This window comes from Phyllopteryx taeniolatus, chromosome 17, assembly GCF_024500385.1.
Source record: "Phyllopteryx taeniolatus isolate TA_2022b chromosome 17, UOR_Ptae_1.2, whole genome shotgun sequence".
Taxonomy (NCBI): Eukaryota; Metazoa; Chordata; class Actinopteri; order Syngnathiformes; family Syngnathidae; genus Phyllopteryx; species Phyllopteryx taeniolatus.
In genome coordinates, this window is record NC_084518.1 from 20,153,793 (window position 1) to 20,170,282 (window position 16,490).

The window sequence follows — 16,490 nt, forward strand, 5'->3', positions numbered from 1 at the left end:
AACAAGCCTGCAACCTTCGTGTGCTAGCCGAAGGCTGCGTTCGGTCACTGCCCACTTGTAGTGTTGGTAGTGAGCTGCTCAGGTCTGCGTCTGACCCACAGTGGTGATATGCTGCAACTGCAGCCGCCAGATTTCTTAATAGAAAGGGACATCATTATTTTGGAACAAGATAAAGAATTCGAGTACAGTTAATATCCGCTTATTGCTTGGCTTTTGCTACGATGACAACCGGGAGCAGCGCGAGGGTGTTGCGACAAAGCGAGCGACGACTAAGTGTTGCCAATGTAGCCACTTTGCCTCTATATTTAGTGACTTAAAAAAGGTTGTGTCCACCACTGGATAATTCATTTTATACACTATTGTAGGTATAGGATTTTATATTTTATAGATTTTTTTTCTATTAAATTGTAAGACTAATTGCATAATTTCTTCAGTAATTTTTGTCATGTTTTTGGAATTTTTATTTTTTTAAATAAAAAATTTAACACACAAGAACAGTCCAATTGCCTTGATTCAAATTTGCTGATTACCATGACCTGGAAAACAAAACACAGACACAAACCGGGGGGGGGGGGCTCTGTACACAGGGCTTCTATAAACGCCCCTGCCTAAACAGCTCACAGGCACCGTGCATCACGCACAATTTTTTACTTTATTGAAGGGAAAATTGGCAAGTTTCAATTACAGTATTTCCAGAACTCCTCAGCTGAATTTTACCATGGAAATTTACTGGCAACAATCTGGAAATTTACTGAAGATTACAGCATGCACACACATTATTACATGAACACTGCATACTGAATTTCATGTAAATGTACTCGAACAGTAAAGTATGTCCATTTTTTTTTTTTTTTTTTTTTTTTTTTTGCAGTGACATTGTTGTGCTGGTGGTGGTTCATCGGGGCACGTTGAGCCGGCTGCTCCCCCGCTGAGTGGCGTCGTTGGGCGGCCGGCAGCTCTCGGCTCGTCTCGCTGTGGATTGTGGGAGTCGACGGAGCAAGCGACGGAGCATTCCTCGTCACTCACCGGGAGACATTTGACGCCCTTGCCTCGGCCTTTTATTTCACGTAAGTCCGCCGCGGTCGCTCGCCTTTCGACGTTAACACTGTCGCGGTTGGTTGTTGTGTTTCTTTCTTACCGAGCGAAGGCCGAATTGGCGAGCTCTCCTCCGGGCACGGAGGGCCGGCGAGACGCCGCCACCTCGGCTGACAATGTTGCGGAAACGCTTCGACGGAGCGTGCGCGTTCGTCGCCGCCACGTTCCGAACGCGGCGGCCCGTACAAACAACAACAACAAAAAAGCCACCTCCACCTGGCACAGGACGACACGAAGCGTCTTTTAATAACCTTTCCGTTCGACTTTGGCGACCAAAATGGAGCACGATACACAACACGGCTCGTTGGCGTTCACAGCTGCCTCGAGCACACATTGATTACGTGCCATAACATTCCCACTATGGCCGGAAAATAACCCATTATTCCCTCAGAATGGCATATTACCCCAATTTAAGAATCGTAAACCGAAGTATGTTCATATTAGGAAACTGGTGACGTTCGGGCTTCATTTGAATATTGGCTAATTACTGTGTCAACACGCCTAATGAATATGAATAGAGACATAATAATGACATATGACCAATCCATAGAGGGCATACTGTAAAGCTGACGTCCACTATGGCTAAATGGAAAATAGTTCATGGTTAAATGAAAGCTAATGTAAAACGCACACGTGTGATGATAATGAAGATGTCATTGAAAATGACAGGATGGTTCAATAAACCAATGTTTCCCAACCTTTATTGAACCGAAGCACAAAAAGTGGATATGCGGGTTAATCATTTACCTCACTTTAATATCATTTCATTTTAAATCACCTGTAAAAAATAAATGACTTGCAGATGATTTAATCCCCCCCCCCCCCCCAAAAAAAAAAATGCACCAGGAGTGCGTGGATACATGCCTAATGACATTAGCCTAATAGAATAGTTGCCTTTGTCATTTTGAACTTACTGTTACCAATATATTTGCTAAAAAAATGTCTTTTTTTTGTTTTTGTTTTCCAAAAACATTCAAACACGTCTTGACAAATGACCAACGGCATGCAGTGAAGACTTATTATATCTTCCACTAACAACCCAGGCTGAACTTGGCCCCTCCCCTCATGCAAAGATGTTCGTCTCTCAGTTGAGATGCATCACGTTAACATACGTCCTTGGCACCGAATGTTACTTTCAAGTCTTTGGTGGCATCTTGGAGCATTATAGAAAGAGCACAAACACTGCAAATAGGCAAGTTTTTCAGGAAATACTGCAGCTGGGTTTCACAGAAAACAAAAAACGCAAACATGAATTAGCGGGGGGGTCACTGTGTTGTTATTACTAAATTGTTATTAAATATTAACATTCAAGTAAGTGTGCTCAATCAGTCATATTATGTTAACCTTTACGTTCACCTCGGTTTCACGATCCAAAATGGTGCCACTGTACCACGCGCAGATCAGCTGCCTTGAGGACACAAGATTACATGTCATAACTTTCCCATTATTGCCCAGAAATGGCGCATATTCACTTAGAATGGCTTTTCTTTTTTTCATATTAGAAACAGCTCTGTCCATGCAATAATAGACCAAATATTATCCATATATAATATCGTCAACACTTTCCTGTCATTTAAAACTGTTGAGACAATTCTTGTCTAACAAGGAGCTGGAGAGCATTAAACATTTTTTTTTTTCATGAAACTTCCAAGGAAGTCCACTTCTATGCCTTTCTGTGACTCTTCCAGTCTCTCTGTGTGCTCCATTTTGACGCCATTTCCATGTCCCTGCAGGAGGCCCCCAGGAGTGGCACCGCACCCGTTGCCAAGCATGTCGAGTCGAGGAGGCAAGAAGAAGCTGACCAAGACGTCGCGCTCCACCAAGGCGGGCGTCATCTTCCCGGTGGGCCGCATGCTGCGCTACATCAAGCGCGGCCTGCCCAAGTACCGCATCGGCGTGGGCGCGCCCGTCTACCTGGCGGCCGTGCTCGAGTACCTGACTGGTGAGTTTGGACTCCGGACGCTGGGAATGTGGTCATGAGGCCGTAAACGAAGCATTAGAAAGGTTCTTATTGATTGGGGTGCGCCAGCATCAGCTTACTGTCTGTGATTGCTGATGATGAAGCACTTTTAGTCGTATCGCACAACAGAGGTTGGACTTCGGTACTGGGTAGTGGTGATTTGGCATTATTATTATTATTATTATTTTCTTGGAGTTGTCTGATTTTGCTATGAAATGACATCAAGACATTTTTGAAAGATATTTTCAATAAAAGTTAGATTTTAATTTTTTTTTAACGAATGAACCTCTTAATTACCGAATATATACTGTATTAACATAGAATACCCTAAATAAAAAAGATCTGTAGGCTGGAACCAGAAATAAAATAATTATTTTACTCAGTTCGCCCAAAAATGGAGGTCTGCTTTTGCATTTGAATTCTTGAGTTATTTTGAAGTTTGTGGAATGAATTTGAATATTTAACTGGAGGTAAGCAAGCTGAGCTACACGTGGCAGTTTTGTGCTCGTTCTGAAAGGCCACAAGATGTCGCCAAAGCTCTCTCTAATTACAAAAGCGGTGTCAAGGAAGTATATCGAAGTGATACATCTCAACTGAGGAACCAGATCCATCAAATATACTATGTCTCGTTTGTGCAGCTTACTTCATTGCTGTTGGAGGAGACATTTTAGGAATGTAATATAATGTACAATAAAAAAAATGGATCTCTGAGTTTTGCGTGTTTTTAAATAGAAAAAAATTCGATAAAGAAAAAAATGTACACAATTTTACAAGATGCATGCTTCTCGCCGTTCGGCAACGATATGAATCACCACCATAAAGCATAATAATAAAAGCATCGATTTTTAATTTATAGTATTATGATGGTCTGTAACAAAAATAAACCGCAGAGTGTAAATAGAATTTTTCTTTTTTTTTTTTTGTATTAATTAATTATTATTAATTTAGATGTTCCCTTTGGTGACTTTTTTTTTTTTTTGTCCTGGAGAAGTGATGAGAGCGAACGGTGATAAGTGAAGCCTGTGGTAAAATAAGCCAGAAGGCACTCAAATATCAGCTGTCCGGCGCCACTTATGCATTTATTGATTACTCTCCTCTTCCTCCGATGCAGCCGAAATCCTGGAGCTGGCGGGCAATGCGGCCCGAGACAACAAGAAGGGACGCGTCACACCGCGACACATCCTGCTCGCCATCGCCAACGATGAGGAACTCAACCAGGTAAAGTAGTTCCGTGACAAAAGTCTTTTGAGTCAATCCTTCGCAGGCCCTTTGTTCTCCCTGAATATCAATTCTTCATTTTAGCAAAACATCTTTGGGATGCAAGGTGGGTGAATTTGGTGTGGCAGAACTTGACCGACGTCACGATAGGACAAGAATTGCCGCAGACACACTCCCAAGTTCTTGTAAGAAGTCTTCCCCGATGAGTGGAGGCTGTTATAGCTGCGAAAGGGGGAGGAACACATTTGTGTTCGCTTTTAAATTCTCGTAAGCAGCATGTGTCCCAATATTTTTGTCCATATCTCGACTCCCATAGCATGTGTTCTTTATCCTCTGCGAAGAACGACTAAAATTACAGCTGAGGAGTTGTGACGTCTCCTCCGTCTCCATGTATAATCGTGCGTCTGTATGATGCTGCACACCAGAGGGAGCAGCACAATATCCATGGAATTGAAGCAAAAAATTGTGGCAAAAACTGTTTCCTTCTTTACATTCTATTGAAATGTCATTACTGTATGTTTTACATACAGTAGTACAAAGTACAGTACAATATTATAGTGCTATTTTTCTCATTGGGGTAAGGATGGAACAGATGAATGATATCTTTAATTTAAATTGGGAAAGATGATTTAAGATACATCTCTATGATGTCCAGTAAGTTTCACTTTTGGAACCGAACTACCGAACTAAATGAAGCTTTTGACACAATTGTAAATGATTTGAAATGGTCCTAAACTTTTTCCCGTCTCTCGTACTAGCTACTGAAGGGCGTGACCATCGCGGCGGGCGGCGTCCTGCCCAACATCCACCCCGAGCTCTTGGCCAAGAAGCGCGGCGCCAAAGGCAAGCTGGAGACGCCCCTCTCGCCCGCCCCAGAGAAGAAAGCCAAGCCGGCCAAGAAGGCACCGAGCAAGAAGATGAGCGGCAAGAAGGGCGCGGGCAAGGCCAAGGTACGTCCGCGACGGCGCTTCCCTGTCACGATAGGAGTGACGTTTTGTCGCTCTGCAGAAACAGGGCGAGGCGAGCAAGACGGCGTCGGCGGACAGCACCACCGAGGGCTCGCCGGCAGACAGCTTCACCGTGCTCTCCACCAAGAGCCTCTTCCTGGGTCAAAAAGTCAGTCACACTTTGCAACTGTTGGGCGTCCTTCCTCCGCAAATGGGATGATGCATTTTGTCCCTTTTTACTCTGCTCTGCTCAAGCATGATCATCCATTTGCGATTTGATTTTGTTTGGTAACAACACAATGGGAAAAGCTCGGCTGGCCTACGGACTGATTTCATTTGCTGGAATTGCTCTTTTAGCAGCTCTGTGTGCAATAATATGCTTCACGGCTAACTTTTAATCCTCTAATGTCGTTTTTGGGATGCTCTGATTATACGGATAGATAAACACTTTCACATTTTATTAGATGCACAATTCCATTGAAAATGACACAAATCGGCTGGTGGGGAATTTGTAAAAAATATGTTTTAAATTCGTGTTGTTCAGGAATTATTCCCGTAAGATGCCACTAAGTTAATGTGATTTTATTAGATTTTTCTTTGTACTTTTATTAAGTGCAAATTGTATATAGTACATTTTAAAAATACTTCTTTAAACAGACATCTCTTCCAATTTAATTGTATAGACTGGAGCTCAATTTATGAAAAATATTTTTCATGGTGTCATTTTTATACACCACAAAAAAAGGTATTCGAACAAGTGTATGTTCGCTTTCTACATCCACTTTATATGGATTTTATTAATTACATGAGTTCAGTTAAAGCAGCTATTGTTTCTTCCAAAAACTCAAATTGTTCATTTTGAAAAGTCCAAATTGTCCGCTTAGTTGTCACCATCAGCGCATTCCAGATTAAAAAACATGAATACTAACCTGATATCCTAATAAGATGAGGCCTGAGCCTTTATGAAAAAAAATAGACACCTATTAATAATAATAATAAACAGACACCTGGACTTTTTCCATTTAAATTACTTAAAGTACACTACAGATGAACATACATACACGTGCGTTGAAGACTCCGTAACTTCCACTAACAAACCTGGCTAAATTTAGTCCTCCACGTACAAAAATCTTCCTTGACACCAATTACTATTTTTCTATTAGCCAGGGCTTTTTAGCCATTTTGTGGCAGTTTTGGGAATTGCAGTAAGACAGCAAAATCGGGGGGGGGAAAAAAAAAAGGTTTTTAGGTTCTTAAGATAGGATATGTTTACAATAATCAACTGGCAAGTCATGCTATTTTATACGTAACTGAATTATAAAATCATTCATATAATGTTGTTTATTGTCCATTTTGTAGTCACAACAAAGCAAATCAATAATAAAAATACAAATGAATAAATACATTGAACCAATTTGAGGAACTTAATGCAACACGTAGTCCAGATTCCAATTTTCCAATTCAACTCGTAAATGAAGGTACCAGTGTGTTCGAAGACGCAAAAAGTGTCCAGGTGTCCTTTGAGGCTCAGGCGGTGTCGATTTGATTTTAACGGCTTTGCTTCCTTCCTCCTTCCTTGTCGCTCTTCCTCGGCATGCCTCCTCATCCTCATCCTCCTCCCCCCTCGACCTCGTCCCCGCCCCCGCAGCTCAACCTCATCCACAGCGAGGTCAGCAACTTGGCTGGCTTTGACGTGGAGGGGGTCATCAACCCCACCAACGCCGAACTCGAGCTAAAAGACGATCTAGGTGAGACACCCCGAGCCCTTCCTGGCCGAGCCCTTCCTCCGACCTTCCTCTGGCCACGACGGGGCTTTGAAACGTGAACACGTCAAAGGCCGGTGGCCGTGTTTGCGCCTCCACCTTTCGGGTGGCTCCCTGTCAGGCGGCCCCTTTCTCGGTTGAGCGCCGCTTCCTGCCTGACAGGAAGTTGACTGCCTGCTTTTCACGACAAACTCACTTAGTCAGAAGCCGGAATGTATAATGTACATCCACAAGTATTCAAGAAACGCATCTAATTCAGTCTTTAGATGCGATTAAATTGATAAATAAAATGTGTTCGATATTCTGACTAAATGAGCTCCCCGCTTCCGTCCTTACCCACGATGTCGTTTCCTGTGATGTCATCAGCCGGTGTGTGTGCGTGGTGTGGTCGCCGTCTTGTTTGACCGCCGTGTTGTTTGTCGTTCATCCGTAGTTGCAAGTTGTCCAAGCCGACATTTCCGTAGTGGAGAGCGACGCTGTTGTTCACCCGACCAGCTCGGCCTTCTATACGGGCGGTGAAGTAGGTAAAGGAACCAGCCAGCCTCCATCGCTTCAGGCTGCCGAGTGATCTTCGAAAAGCCGCTGCTACTGCTGCTGATGCTTCTCGTCGCTGTTTTTTGCCACTAATTCAATGATTCACATTCATTTAATGTGACCTGCTAAACACCAATACAAGAGTTGCGCCAAAAATCACGCCTGTTTTGTTGCCCTTTTCTCGCTAGAAAATATTGTAACTACAACCACAATAATAATATTTTGACGTTGCTCTTGTATTGGACCTTTGGCTGGATTAACACTACAGGTCCAAGTGCCCAATTACGATTTGTCTGTTCAAGGAATCACGAGTTATTGCAGCGATAGGACCCGCCCACGATAGGTGAATATCAACGATATAGAGAGACCATGTAAAGAAACAGGTTTTTTCAAAATAGTTGGACTGCTCCCGCCTTCCTTAAGTGGCGCCACCTGAACAACAATCGATTGTTAATGATTACGTGAAAATGTGTTGTACGACGGCGGCACGGTGCAAATCCGTAGGTGTGAATGTGAGTGCGATCGGGCGTTGGTTTGTATGTGCCCTGTGATTGGCTGGTGGGTGTACCCCGCCTCTCGCCCAGTGTCAGCTGGGATATGCTCCAGCACGCCCGCCACCCTAGTGAGGATAAGCGGTATGGAAAATGGATGCATGGATAGGATTGTACGACAGTACAAAGTTAAATACAACTGACTGACAGTGATTTGCCCCCCCCCCCCCGTGCTCCACCGGAGGAAGCATGCGTCCCACTACCACACTTTGAGACTCACTGGTCAATGCTTTCTATGTAGTTTAGATAAACAGTTGGTGTTTTTGAACGCGTTTATTTCAACAGGGAATTGGTGGTGATGATCCGATCTGTACATTTACTCTGCACTGACGGTATCCATTACGTATCAGATTCTTTGTCAGTATTGTTTCATTTGAACCACAAAGTGTACTGTGAATCCAGCCTTAGAGCGTGCAGGCTTATGTTTTAGTTTAATATCAATTATGACGCCAAATCCGCTTGCCTCTCTTAGCTTTGACTGCTCCAGTCACCTGACTTAGTTTGTCTAGTGATACCGCAGCCAGATCGTGACATCTTGTGGTGTTGATTCTTTTCCGGCGTCTCCAAATGTGACGTCACAGTTGAACGTGTCCTGAGTCTCAGGAACGAGTGACAATCACAAGCTCACAGATCTAGAGAGAGACAACGTCAGATGGTTGACAGCATCCGTCCACCCTCCTGCCTGCCTGCATGGCTGCCGCCGCCTCTTTGTCCTGTCTTTTTAAGGTGTGTGTGTGTGTGATCACTTTCTCGCTCCTAGGTTCTGCCCTAGAAAAGAAGGGCGGCAAGGAGTTAGCTGAAGCGGTGCTGGAAATGAAGAAAAAGAACGGGCCCCTCGTTGTGGCGGGAGGTAAGTGGGGATGGAGCCTGTAGTTTATTCAAATAAAGTGTGGGGGGGAAAAAAAAACGTCAAATAGTTTTTAGATGCCCTAGAATCGCACCCTGAGGAACACCAATGTTGGTAGTTGACAGAAATTTTCCCTGTTAACATGCATGTTAGGTTCATTGAAGAAATTGTCCGTAGGTGTGAGTGTGAATTGTTGTCTGTCCTTATGTGCCCTGACGACCAGTCCAGGGTGTGTCAGCTGGGACAAACCCTAGCTCACTCGTGGTCCTAACAAGTACTGGGGCTGTAGAACACAATTGACAGACGAACCTTATTCCCCCCCCCCCCCCCCCCCCCACCTTCTCTCCTCAGCGGTGTTGACCGCCGGGTTCGGCCTGCCCGCCAAATACGTCATTCACTGCAACAGTCCGGTATGGGGCTCGGACAAGTGCGAGGAGATGCTGGAAAAGACTGTGAAGAACTGCCTGGCTCTGGCCGACGAGAAGAAGCTCAAGTCGGTGGCCTTCCCATCCATCGGCAGCGGAAGGTGAGGAAAAAATATTGTTATTTCTTGGTCGTTATTATTCTTTGCTAAAGAAATCACCATTTCGAATGCTTTCTCATACCCAAAATATCACCACATTTTCCGGGCATGTTCATCCCGGTTTCTTTCCACCCCCTGAAAACAGTTTTACGTAACAATACAAAATGTAGCAGGCATGTTTATCAGGAGTAGACCCACAGAAAAGTCTCCAGAACCCATGCCCGAAGAGACACAGGAAGTCTGCCGTTCGGGTTTGAAGTAGCCAGTGTTCTAAAGTGGGCGAGCTTGGCGCTTACCATCGGTGTAGTTGGCTCATGCTAACTCTCCGCCCGTTATCCAGGAACGGCTTTCCGAAGCAGACGGCGGCCCAGGTGATCCTGAAGGCAATCTCCAGCTACTTCGTGGCCACCATGTCGTCCACCATTAAGACGGTTTACTTCGTGCTGTTCGACAGTGAGAGCATCGGCATCTACGTGCAGGAAATGGCCAAACTGGAGGCCAGTTAAAGCTTTGCTAATCATTTTTGTTTCATAGCGAGACGAATCTTTCTAAACGGCCGGGAACTTGTTTTTGCATTACATTTGTATTCTTTCCTATGTGGGTTTTAATTTTCCAAACAAAGTTGTGCACTGAGTTGACCTTTTAATGCAAACAGTGTCGAATAAATAAAAGAGGGTTTAATTTTCTGTAAAGAAAAAAAGAAACGGGTATATGCATGTTAACAGCAGTATTGATAGTTTAAAACAAATCTTTTCACCTTAGTTTTCATTTCTGTAGCGCTCTCAATGTTGCCTTTTTTCTGTCCCCAAAAACTTTTACGTTAGCTTTTTGTGTGCGTGCGTGTGTTGTGTCGTGTTTGTTCCCTTCGTGCCCTGCAGAGAATTTGTGTTTAATTTTTTAATTTATTTTTCTTTTTTTAAGTTTCACTCCCACCCAAAAAGGGTAAAATTAATAATCAGGTTTATGGCCATTAAAAGAGAAAAAAAAATAGTTTTTGTTGTTGTTTTTTTTGGGGGGGGGGGCGGGGCACTGCTGGTTTTTAAAGATGTTTCTATCGATGTTTCTAGATGGAGTACTTGTGGAAAAGTTCTAGTTGAAAGTAACAGTTGATTATGTTGTATGTTTAATTTGCACATGTTCAAAAGGCACTGTTTGATTTGGAAGCCAACACTGGCGCACGTTGTTCTTTATGTATGCGTGTGCGTGCGTGTTTTGTCCTCATTTAGACGTATCGAAAAACAAACAAAAAAAACTTTTAAGGTGGAGGTGGTGTAACTGTTGTGGCCGCTAGGTGGCGCCCTGTGATCGGGAATGGCCAGGTTCTCCTCACTTTGGATTTGGGTTTGATGGACGTTAAGAGTCAAGAATTTTCAACTTTCTTATGATTATTAAAGTTAAAAAGAAATGCTTTCTAAAGAATTATTACATACATTTGCTGACTACACAGACAAAAAAAAATCTGTACACACTCGGATAATAAACTATCTTTGAAAACAAAAGTTGGAGGGTTGTGTTATCTTATGGGTTAGTCTTAAAATAGGTATTTCCCAAAATGGAATGCAAAAACCTGGAATTTAAAAAACTATTTTGTCAATTTAGGAAAAAATGTAATCTGGCTTCTCTTTTTTTTGTTTCTTTTTTCCCCCTTTTTTTTGGTAGAATATCATTTGATAAAACATTCTGTACTTTACTCTTTACCCGCAGGGCATTTTAATTAATTTTATAAAATCTTTAGAAAATCTCGTAAAAAAAAACAAAAAAAAAACTGTTCCTATTGAAGTAAAAAATAAAGCTAACAATTGACTTGTTTTTCTTTTGCTTATCCCCAGGGCTGCAAATAGTTTTTTATTCATCCATCCATTTTCTGTACTGCTCATCCTCATATTAATTCTAATAAATTTTGTCAAATTATTTGAAAATTTACTTCAGCCCTGCAAAAATGTGGATTCAATTAATTGTAATTTTTAAATTATTGCTTTATTTGCAAATGAATAACGAAGAAAGCGCAAAAGGAAACAGGCTACTTTTCTACTTTTTTATATACAAATTAATAAGTACTTTAAAAAAACCTACCTCATTACCCTCAGTGGTGAAAAAACTAAATATAAAAATACTAAAACTAAAAATGAAATTGTATTCATTTTAACGAATCTTTTGGGTCTGATTTTATTTTGATTTAGTCGTAAGAAGCCCCTAAAATGTCAGTATATTTGTATTATATTTCAACGAATATGAATTTCCATTGCAGTGTTCTCTGAAAAAAAATAAAATACAAATCAGACCCAATATTGAAATATTTTGATGGCCTTTTGTCAGTTACTAAGGTGCTTTTGTTGCTGTGTACGAGAAGGGCTGTCAATCAGTGACAGCAGGCTTCACTTCACCCCTGTTGAACTTTAGGCCATGAATTGTCCCTTATCCTCCAGTTTATTGATTCAAGCTGCCTGTTTAAGTTAGTGTGGTGACATAATTCATCAACCCCGTAATCATGGAATGTTATAGCAACATGAATTTCTCTTTGGTTGCAGAATTCTGTGAATATTCAAAAGTCTGTGACCATCTATGGAAATGATCAGGAATTAAATGGATTTTGCGGGGAATAAACTACAAATGTACTCAAGTGAAGGTTGGCTCTTAATACAGAATTTAAATATAACGGGGGGAAATAGATTTGAGCATAATCTGGACTAAAGCAGATGTCCAGTAATACCGGAGTTTTTCCATGTACGAGTTGTCGCTTAGTGGATGTATTTTGTTTGTGTTGGGAGCAAAACCTTTTTTCGTCACAAGCAAGTTTCAGATATGCCGCCGCTCGAGTGAAGTGGGGAAAAAACAAATGGAGCAATTAAGGTAGTGTCATGCCCTCGCATTTGGGTAAAGAAAGCTATCAATTTTGCATGGATGTCGAAATGTTTGTAGTTTATTTTGAATAATATACCTTCCCATTAAATTACCAACAATTCCTACGTAAAGTTTCCAATTTTCGAGTAGTTCCCAAATTCCTCATCTAAAATTTACTGGACATTTTTCACCTTAAAATCCTCAAATTATGACAACGTTATCATTGAAGGACTCAAACAGGGGTGTCCAATCTATAGGCGGGGGGCCATTTGTGTGTTTAACAAATTAAACACGCTGTAAAGTGAAAATAAAAATATCTTGTAAATTTGAACCACTGCAGTGAAGAGTACTTAACAACCCTGCCAAATTTGAATGATTAAATTACAAAAAAAAAACTTTCGCACCATGAATCACTGATGTGAACGAAGCCTTTCAATTTCTTATATAGTGGGGGAGGGGGAAACTCATGCCCGAGCCGAAGTGCGTCACTAGTCACCATTTTAACCACGCCACAAAAATCACAAAAACTGAAATGGTGAAAAAGTTTAACGCTATAGCTCCACAATTCAGTACAACATAGTTGTCAGTCTTTGCACGTGTTTTCAGCAATTATCTTTAAACGTATTTAGAAACAAATCTCGAACGTAACTTTACAGGGATGCTGAATAAATTCAATTGGAACGTCCACACCAGGACACAAGGGAAGGAACAGCGGGTGGTTCCACGGAGTCAGTTGGGGGTCATTTTCCCAGCCATCCAGGGAGGCCGGGACCTGAGACCCCCTCCGAGGGCAGCCCATCTGAGGCCTAATCCCCAGGAAATACACCCAGGTTTCACCCACTATTCCCCCCCCTTCCCGTCCACCCCGCATCCATCGTTCCCTTGCATCCCACCATCCAACCATCCCGCAAAAAAAAAAAAAAAAAAAAAGCTACGTAAATTCAAAGCATGTGTCCCGGGCAAGGGCCAATCCAAGGGCTGCGTTTCCCAGAGCCCGTGCTGATGAAATTTTATTCTTTGCACGAAAAATTGAGTGAGGGCGGAGGGAAAACATGGAATAAAATAAAGCAAACATTGGAGAGAAGATCAAGGAGGAGGAGGAGGAAGAGGCGGAGGAGAGGGTAAGAAGCTGGTCAATGCTTGGAAAAAAAAAAAAAATCTTCATAAGTTTCTTTATGAGTGCGTTCATGGGTCTGATCTCCAGATATCCACGAAATACAATTTTCCCAGATGACAACAAAGTGACCTTGTTATCCTGGGAAAAAAACAGACTCGCCCATTCGACAACTCAAGATTGAGAATTTGCGTGAAGCACATTTGTTTTTTTAAGCATCTATCGATATTTCGATCTCGTGTGACTTTTGGCAAGAGAAACGAGATACACCCTAGACTTTTCCCCGGTCTATCGTGGGCTACTTGTAGACAAACAATTATTCACACTCACATTATGGAACATTTAGACTGTAAATTGTCAGTGTAAAAAGAAAATAGAAGAGGCCCTAACATGGTGCCTTGAGGAACACCAGTGTTGATAGCGGACCAATAATTAATTATCTTAGCCTATCAACATGGGTGAATACTGGATGATCTAAATTTTAGAGCCTTCAATGAGCGTAACATGTTTGTAGAATGTGGCAGAAAATCAAGAGATTCACACCCAGAACCTTACGACTGTCAGGTCTAAGGGCCACATTTCCTCCGTCCGTTCTCTTCAGCCTTTGTCCCAATCAGGGTTGTGGGTGAGCTGGGGCCCAATCCTAGCATATTTTCGTGCATTCTCTTACACTATATATATATATATATATATATATAGTCATGAGTAACGGGGGAACGTTTTCTTTACACACCAAAATCAAGTTTTGTGCAGCCCCAACAAGTAGAATGAGGTCTTTACGAGAGCGTGGACCTCCTCAATCCCGAATTTTGCGCATCATTTGATTCCCACCACTTTTATAGGTCAGACTTATTTCATGAGACTCTTTAGACGTTCACTGGATTCATTGTACAGTCTCCAGGATGTGAAATCCGTATTTCCTGCTGTTGCAAACTGAGAAAAGTCAAAATTGCTGGATTTATCCAATTATTATTATTATTTTTTTTTTGCATAATTCACAAACAAAACATTGATGGCAACATGATACAAACAAACAAACAAACAAAACAGTATTGGACAGTTTTGGTTTTTGGGGGGGTGGGGGTGCACAAACAACGAGTACGACCGGCGTCCCTTAATAATCTCCTGATTCTGATTAAAGCAGACCCCCACCCCACCACCACCACCACCTTCTGTCCCCCTTTTGCTGCTCTCCCTGACACCCGCAAAAGGGTTAAACCCGTCCCCGGGCTGGCCTCCTCACACTTAGCGCAGGCAACCCGATAGCCGGCTGCCTTTTGATGGCCTGATTCCCCAGCTTAGGAGAATAAATTAAAAGCAATCCTCCTCCTCGGAGCGCACCGCGGCTGCTGATTTGGGATTTTCATCTGGAATGGGAGCTTTTCCCAGCCCTCCTTAACCTCCTTCCCTCCTTCCCTCCTTCACTCCTTCCCTCCCGCCTGTTTCGGGGCTGTACATATTTGGATCAAATATGCTCCTAATGGAAGGCCGGTGCGGCTGTCAATCAAACAAAGGGTGGATCGAGCTCCCAAATATTGCGTCCTGATCCCGTGTTCTCGGGGTGAGGAGCTTTGAGCTGAGCCCCCCCACGCGCCTCCACCTTGGTTTTTTTTTAAATGGTGGAGGGCGACTCCGGAATGCTGATGTGCGAGTCCGCTCCGTCGCTAAAAGCAACAGCGTCCGTGATTGCTCGTCCAAAATTCAACTAGCGCGTTTGCAAATTTTTGGGGAAGCCGTTCTCCGTTTTTCACTGAAAAACTCAACCATTCGCTGTTTTGTGCTCTCTGAAATGCCACAAAATGGCGGCAAATCTGTCTTGGTACCAAGGAACTATTTCACTCAGTGGGCGGAGTCAATTACTCACAGCAGTAGTAGTGTAGTAGTATAGTTTATAATGCACATCACCGTTCACTTTTAACAAATGTATCTTTTCACGTTTTTTTTATCCTGTGGAACTTATCCTAAGCTATTCAATTATAGACAATACCTGTTTTAATAATAATAATAACAAAAAATGTATTTGCACTTTGTTACATCCCACGGCTGCTAGTTCCTTTTACTTAATTTACAAAAAGTTCTCAGAAAAAGAAATACTCAAGTACAGACACATGATAATCCTACTTAGGTACAGTAATAAATGATTTGTACTTTGTCACATCTCAGCGCTACTAGTTAGCCTTACATACTTGTAATGAAATCTATTTTTTTTTTTCATCTACAAAATGAAAAATCTACTTTCGTACTGTGAGTTACCTTTATTTACATACATGAGATAAATATAGCAACATAAAGTACAAACGTCCTTAGAAGAATAAAGTACAGATATCTGGAAAACAAATCTTCTTTAGTACAATAACAAAGTACTTGTACTGTTACTTCCTACTCTTATTGCATTGTGCCTGAGGTGTACCTAATGAGGTGTCCTTTGAGTGTATATGTCATTTTGGGAGAAGACACAGAGACAAAAGGTCCTTGAACGCATCACCGCAGCTGTAAATTGCCTTTTATTGGTGTTGGCCAGGTCTTGGGGGTTATAGTGAGGTTATCCGAGGCCGCGCACACACACATATTCCCACACCAGATAGCATGTTGCTACACACACGCACGCACACGTTGCGCGTGTATGTGTTTGTGCGCAGGGTTAATCTGAGGGCCAGATCCGCCGGGGTCAAGCCCGCTAGATAAACTCCGGCCCTGGAGGTTCCCGCCTCTCGGCGGATCTGCAAATCATTAAGCTCAAGGTGATTCACGGCGGGTTCGCACCCAGAGGATTGCGGGCCGCGTCCGGGAGGGACCCCGCCCGCCCCGCCGCCCCCGATCTCTCCGCCCTCTGTGGTAGCCGACGAGAGCCACTCAAGGCACCTGTGAAGATAAAAGAGGGCTCGCCGGTGACAGGCCGGGGATCCCCATGCAAATCACGCCTCCTCCTCCGCGTATCGGATCCCGTGCGAGGCTTTGTGGGTCAAAAAGCCGAAAGAACTCGTCCCTGCTTGAGTTTGAACGCTGACGGCGCTTGAAAACTGGCGACGTGAACAGCGCCAAAGAAAAAAAAGAAGAAGGTCTATTTGTCCAGCTGGTTTGGAAAACTGTACAATGA

The 16,490-nt window shown here is 42.7% G+C and overlaps 1 protein-coding gene across 8 annotated transcripts; it reads left to right on the forward strand.

Annotated features, from left to right (window-relative positions):
* Positions 1-645: 645 nt before the first annotated feature.
* On the forward strand, positions 646-10,937 carry LOC133467130 (core histone macro-H2A.1). Of its 8 annotated transcripts, none has more exons than XR_009785145.1 (9): positions 648-1,067; positions 2,829-3,037; positions 4,167-4,273; positions 5,032-5,223; positions 5,282-5,389; positions 6,869-6,968; positions 7,417-7,507; positions 8,829-8,918; positions 9,267-9,315. XR_009785145.1 is itself a non-coding variant. In XM_061751624.1 (9 exons), exons 2-9 carry the CDS (start codon positions 2,866-2,868, stop codon positions 9,942-9,944), a joined length of 1,032 nt encoding a protein of 343 aa, XP_061607608.1. In that variant the 5' UTR covers positions 653-1,067; positions 2,829-2,865; the 3' UTR covers positions 9,945-10,937. The 8 variants fall into 8 exon arrangements, 5 of the variants coding, with proteins under 5 accessions (XP_061607610.1, XP_061607611.1, XP_061607608.1 ...); XM_061751624.1 differs by lacking the exons at positions 6,869-6,968; positions 7,417-7,507 and adding exons at positions 4,358-4,379; positions 9,779-10,937 and having other exon boundaries at positions 653-1,067; positions 9,267-9,441; XM_061751622.1 differs by lacking the exon at positions 7,417-7,507 and adding an exon at positions 9,779-10,937 and having other exon boundaries at positions 659-1,067; positions 9,267-9,441.
* The last annotated feature ends 5,553 nt before the right edge of the window (positions 10,938-16,490 follow it).

What these genes read in the sequence shown, in the direction of transcription:
- LOC133467130 (XM_061751622.1), top strand. Translation starts at nt 2,866, where the DNA reads ATGTCGAGTCGAGGAGGCAAGAAGAAGCTGACCAAGACGTCGCGCTCC. An exon ending in GCCTCTTCCTGGGTCAAAAA is followed by an intron (nt 5,390 to 6,868) that starts GTCAGTCACACT and finishes CCGCCCCCGCAG; the next exon opens with CTCAACCTCATCCACAGCGA. An exon ending in CCATCCATCGGCAGCGGAAG is followed by an intron (nt 9,442 to 9,778) that starts GTGAGGAAAAAA and finishes CCCGTTATCCAG; the next exon opens with GAACGGCTTTCCGAAGCAGA.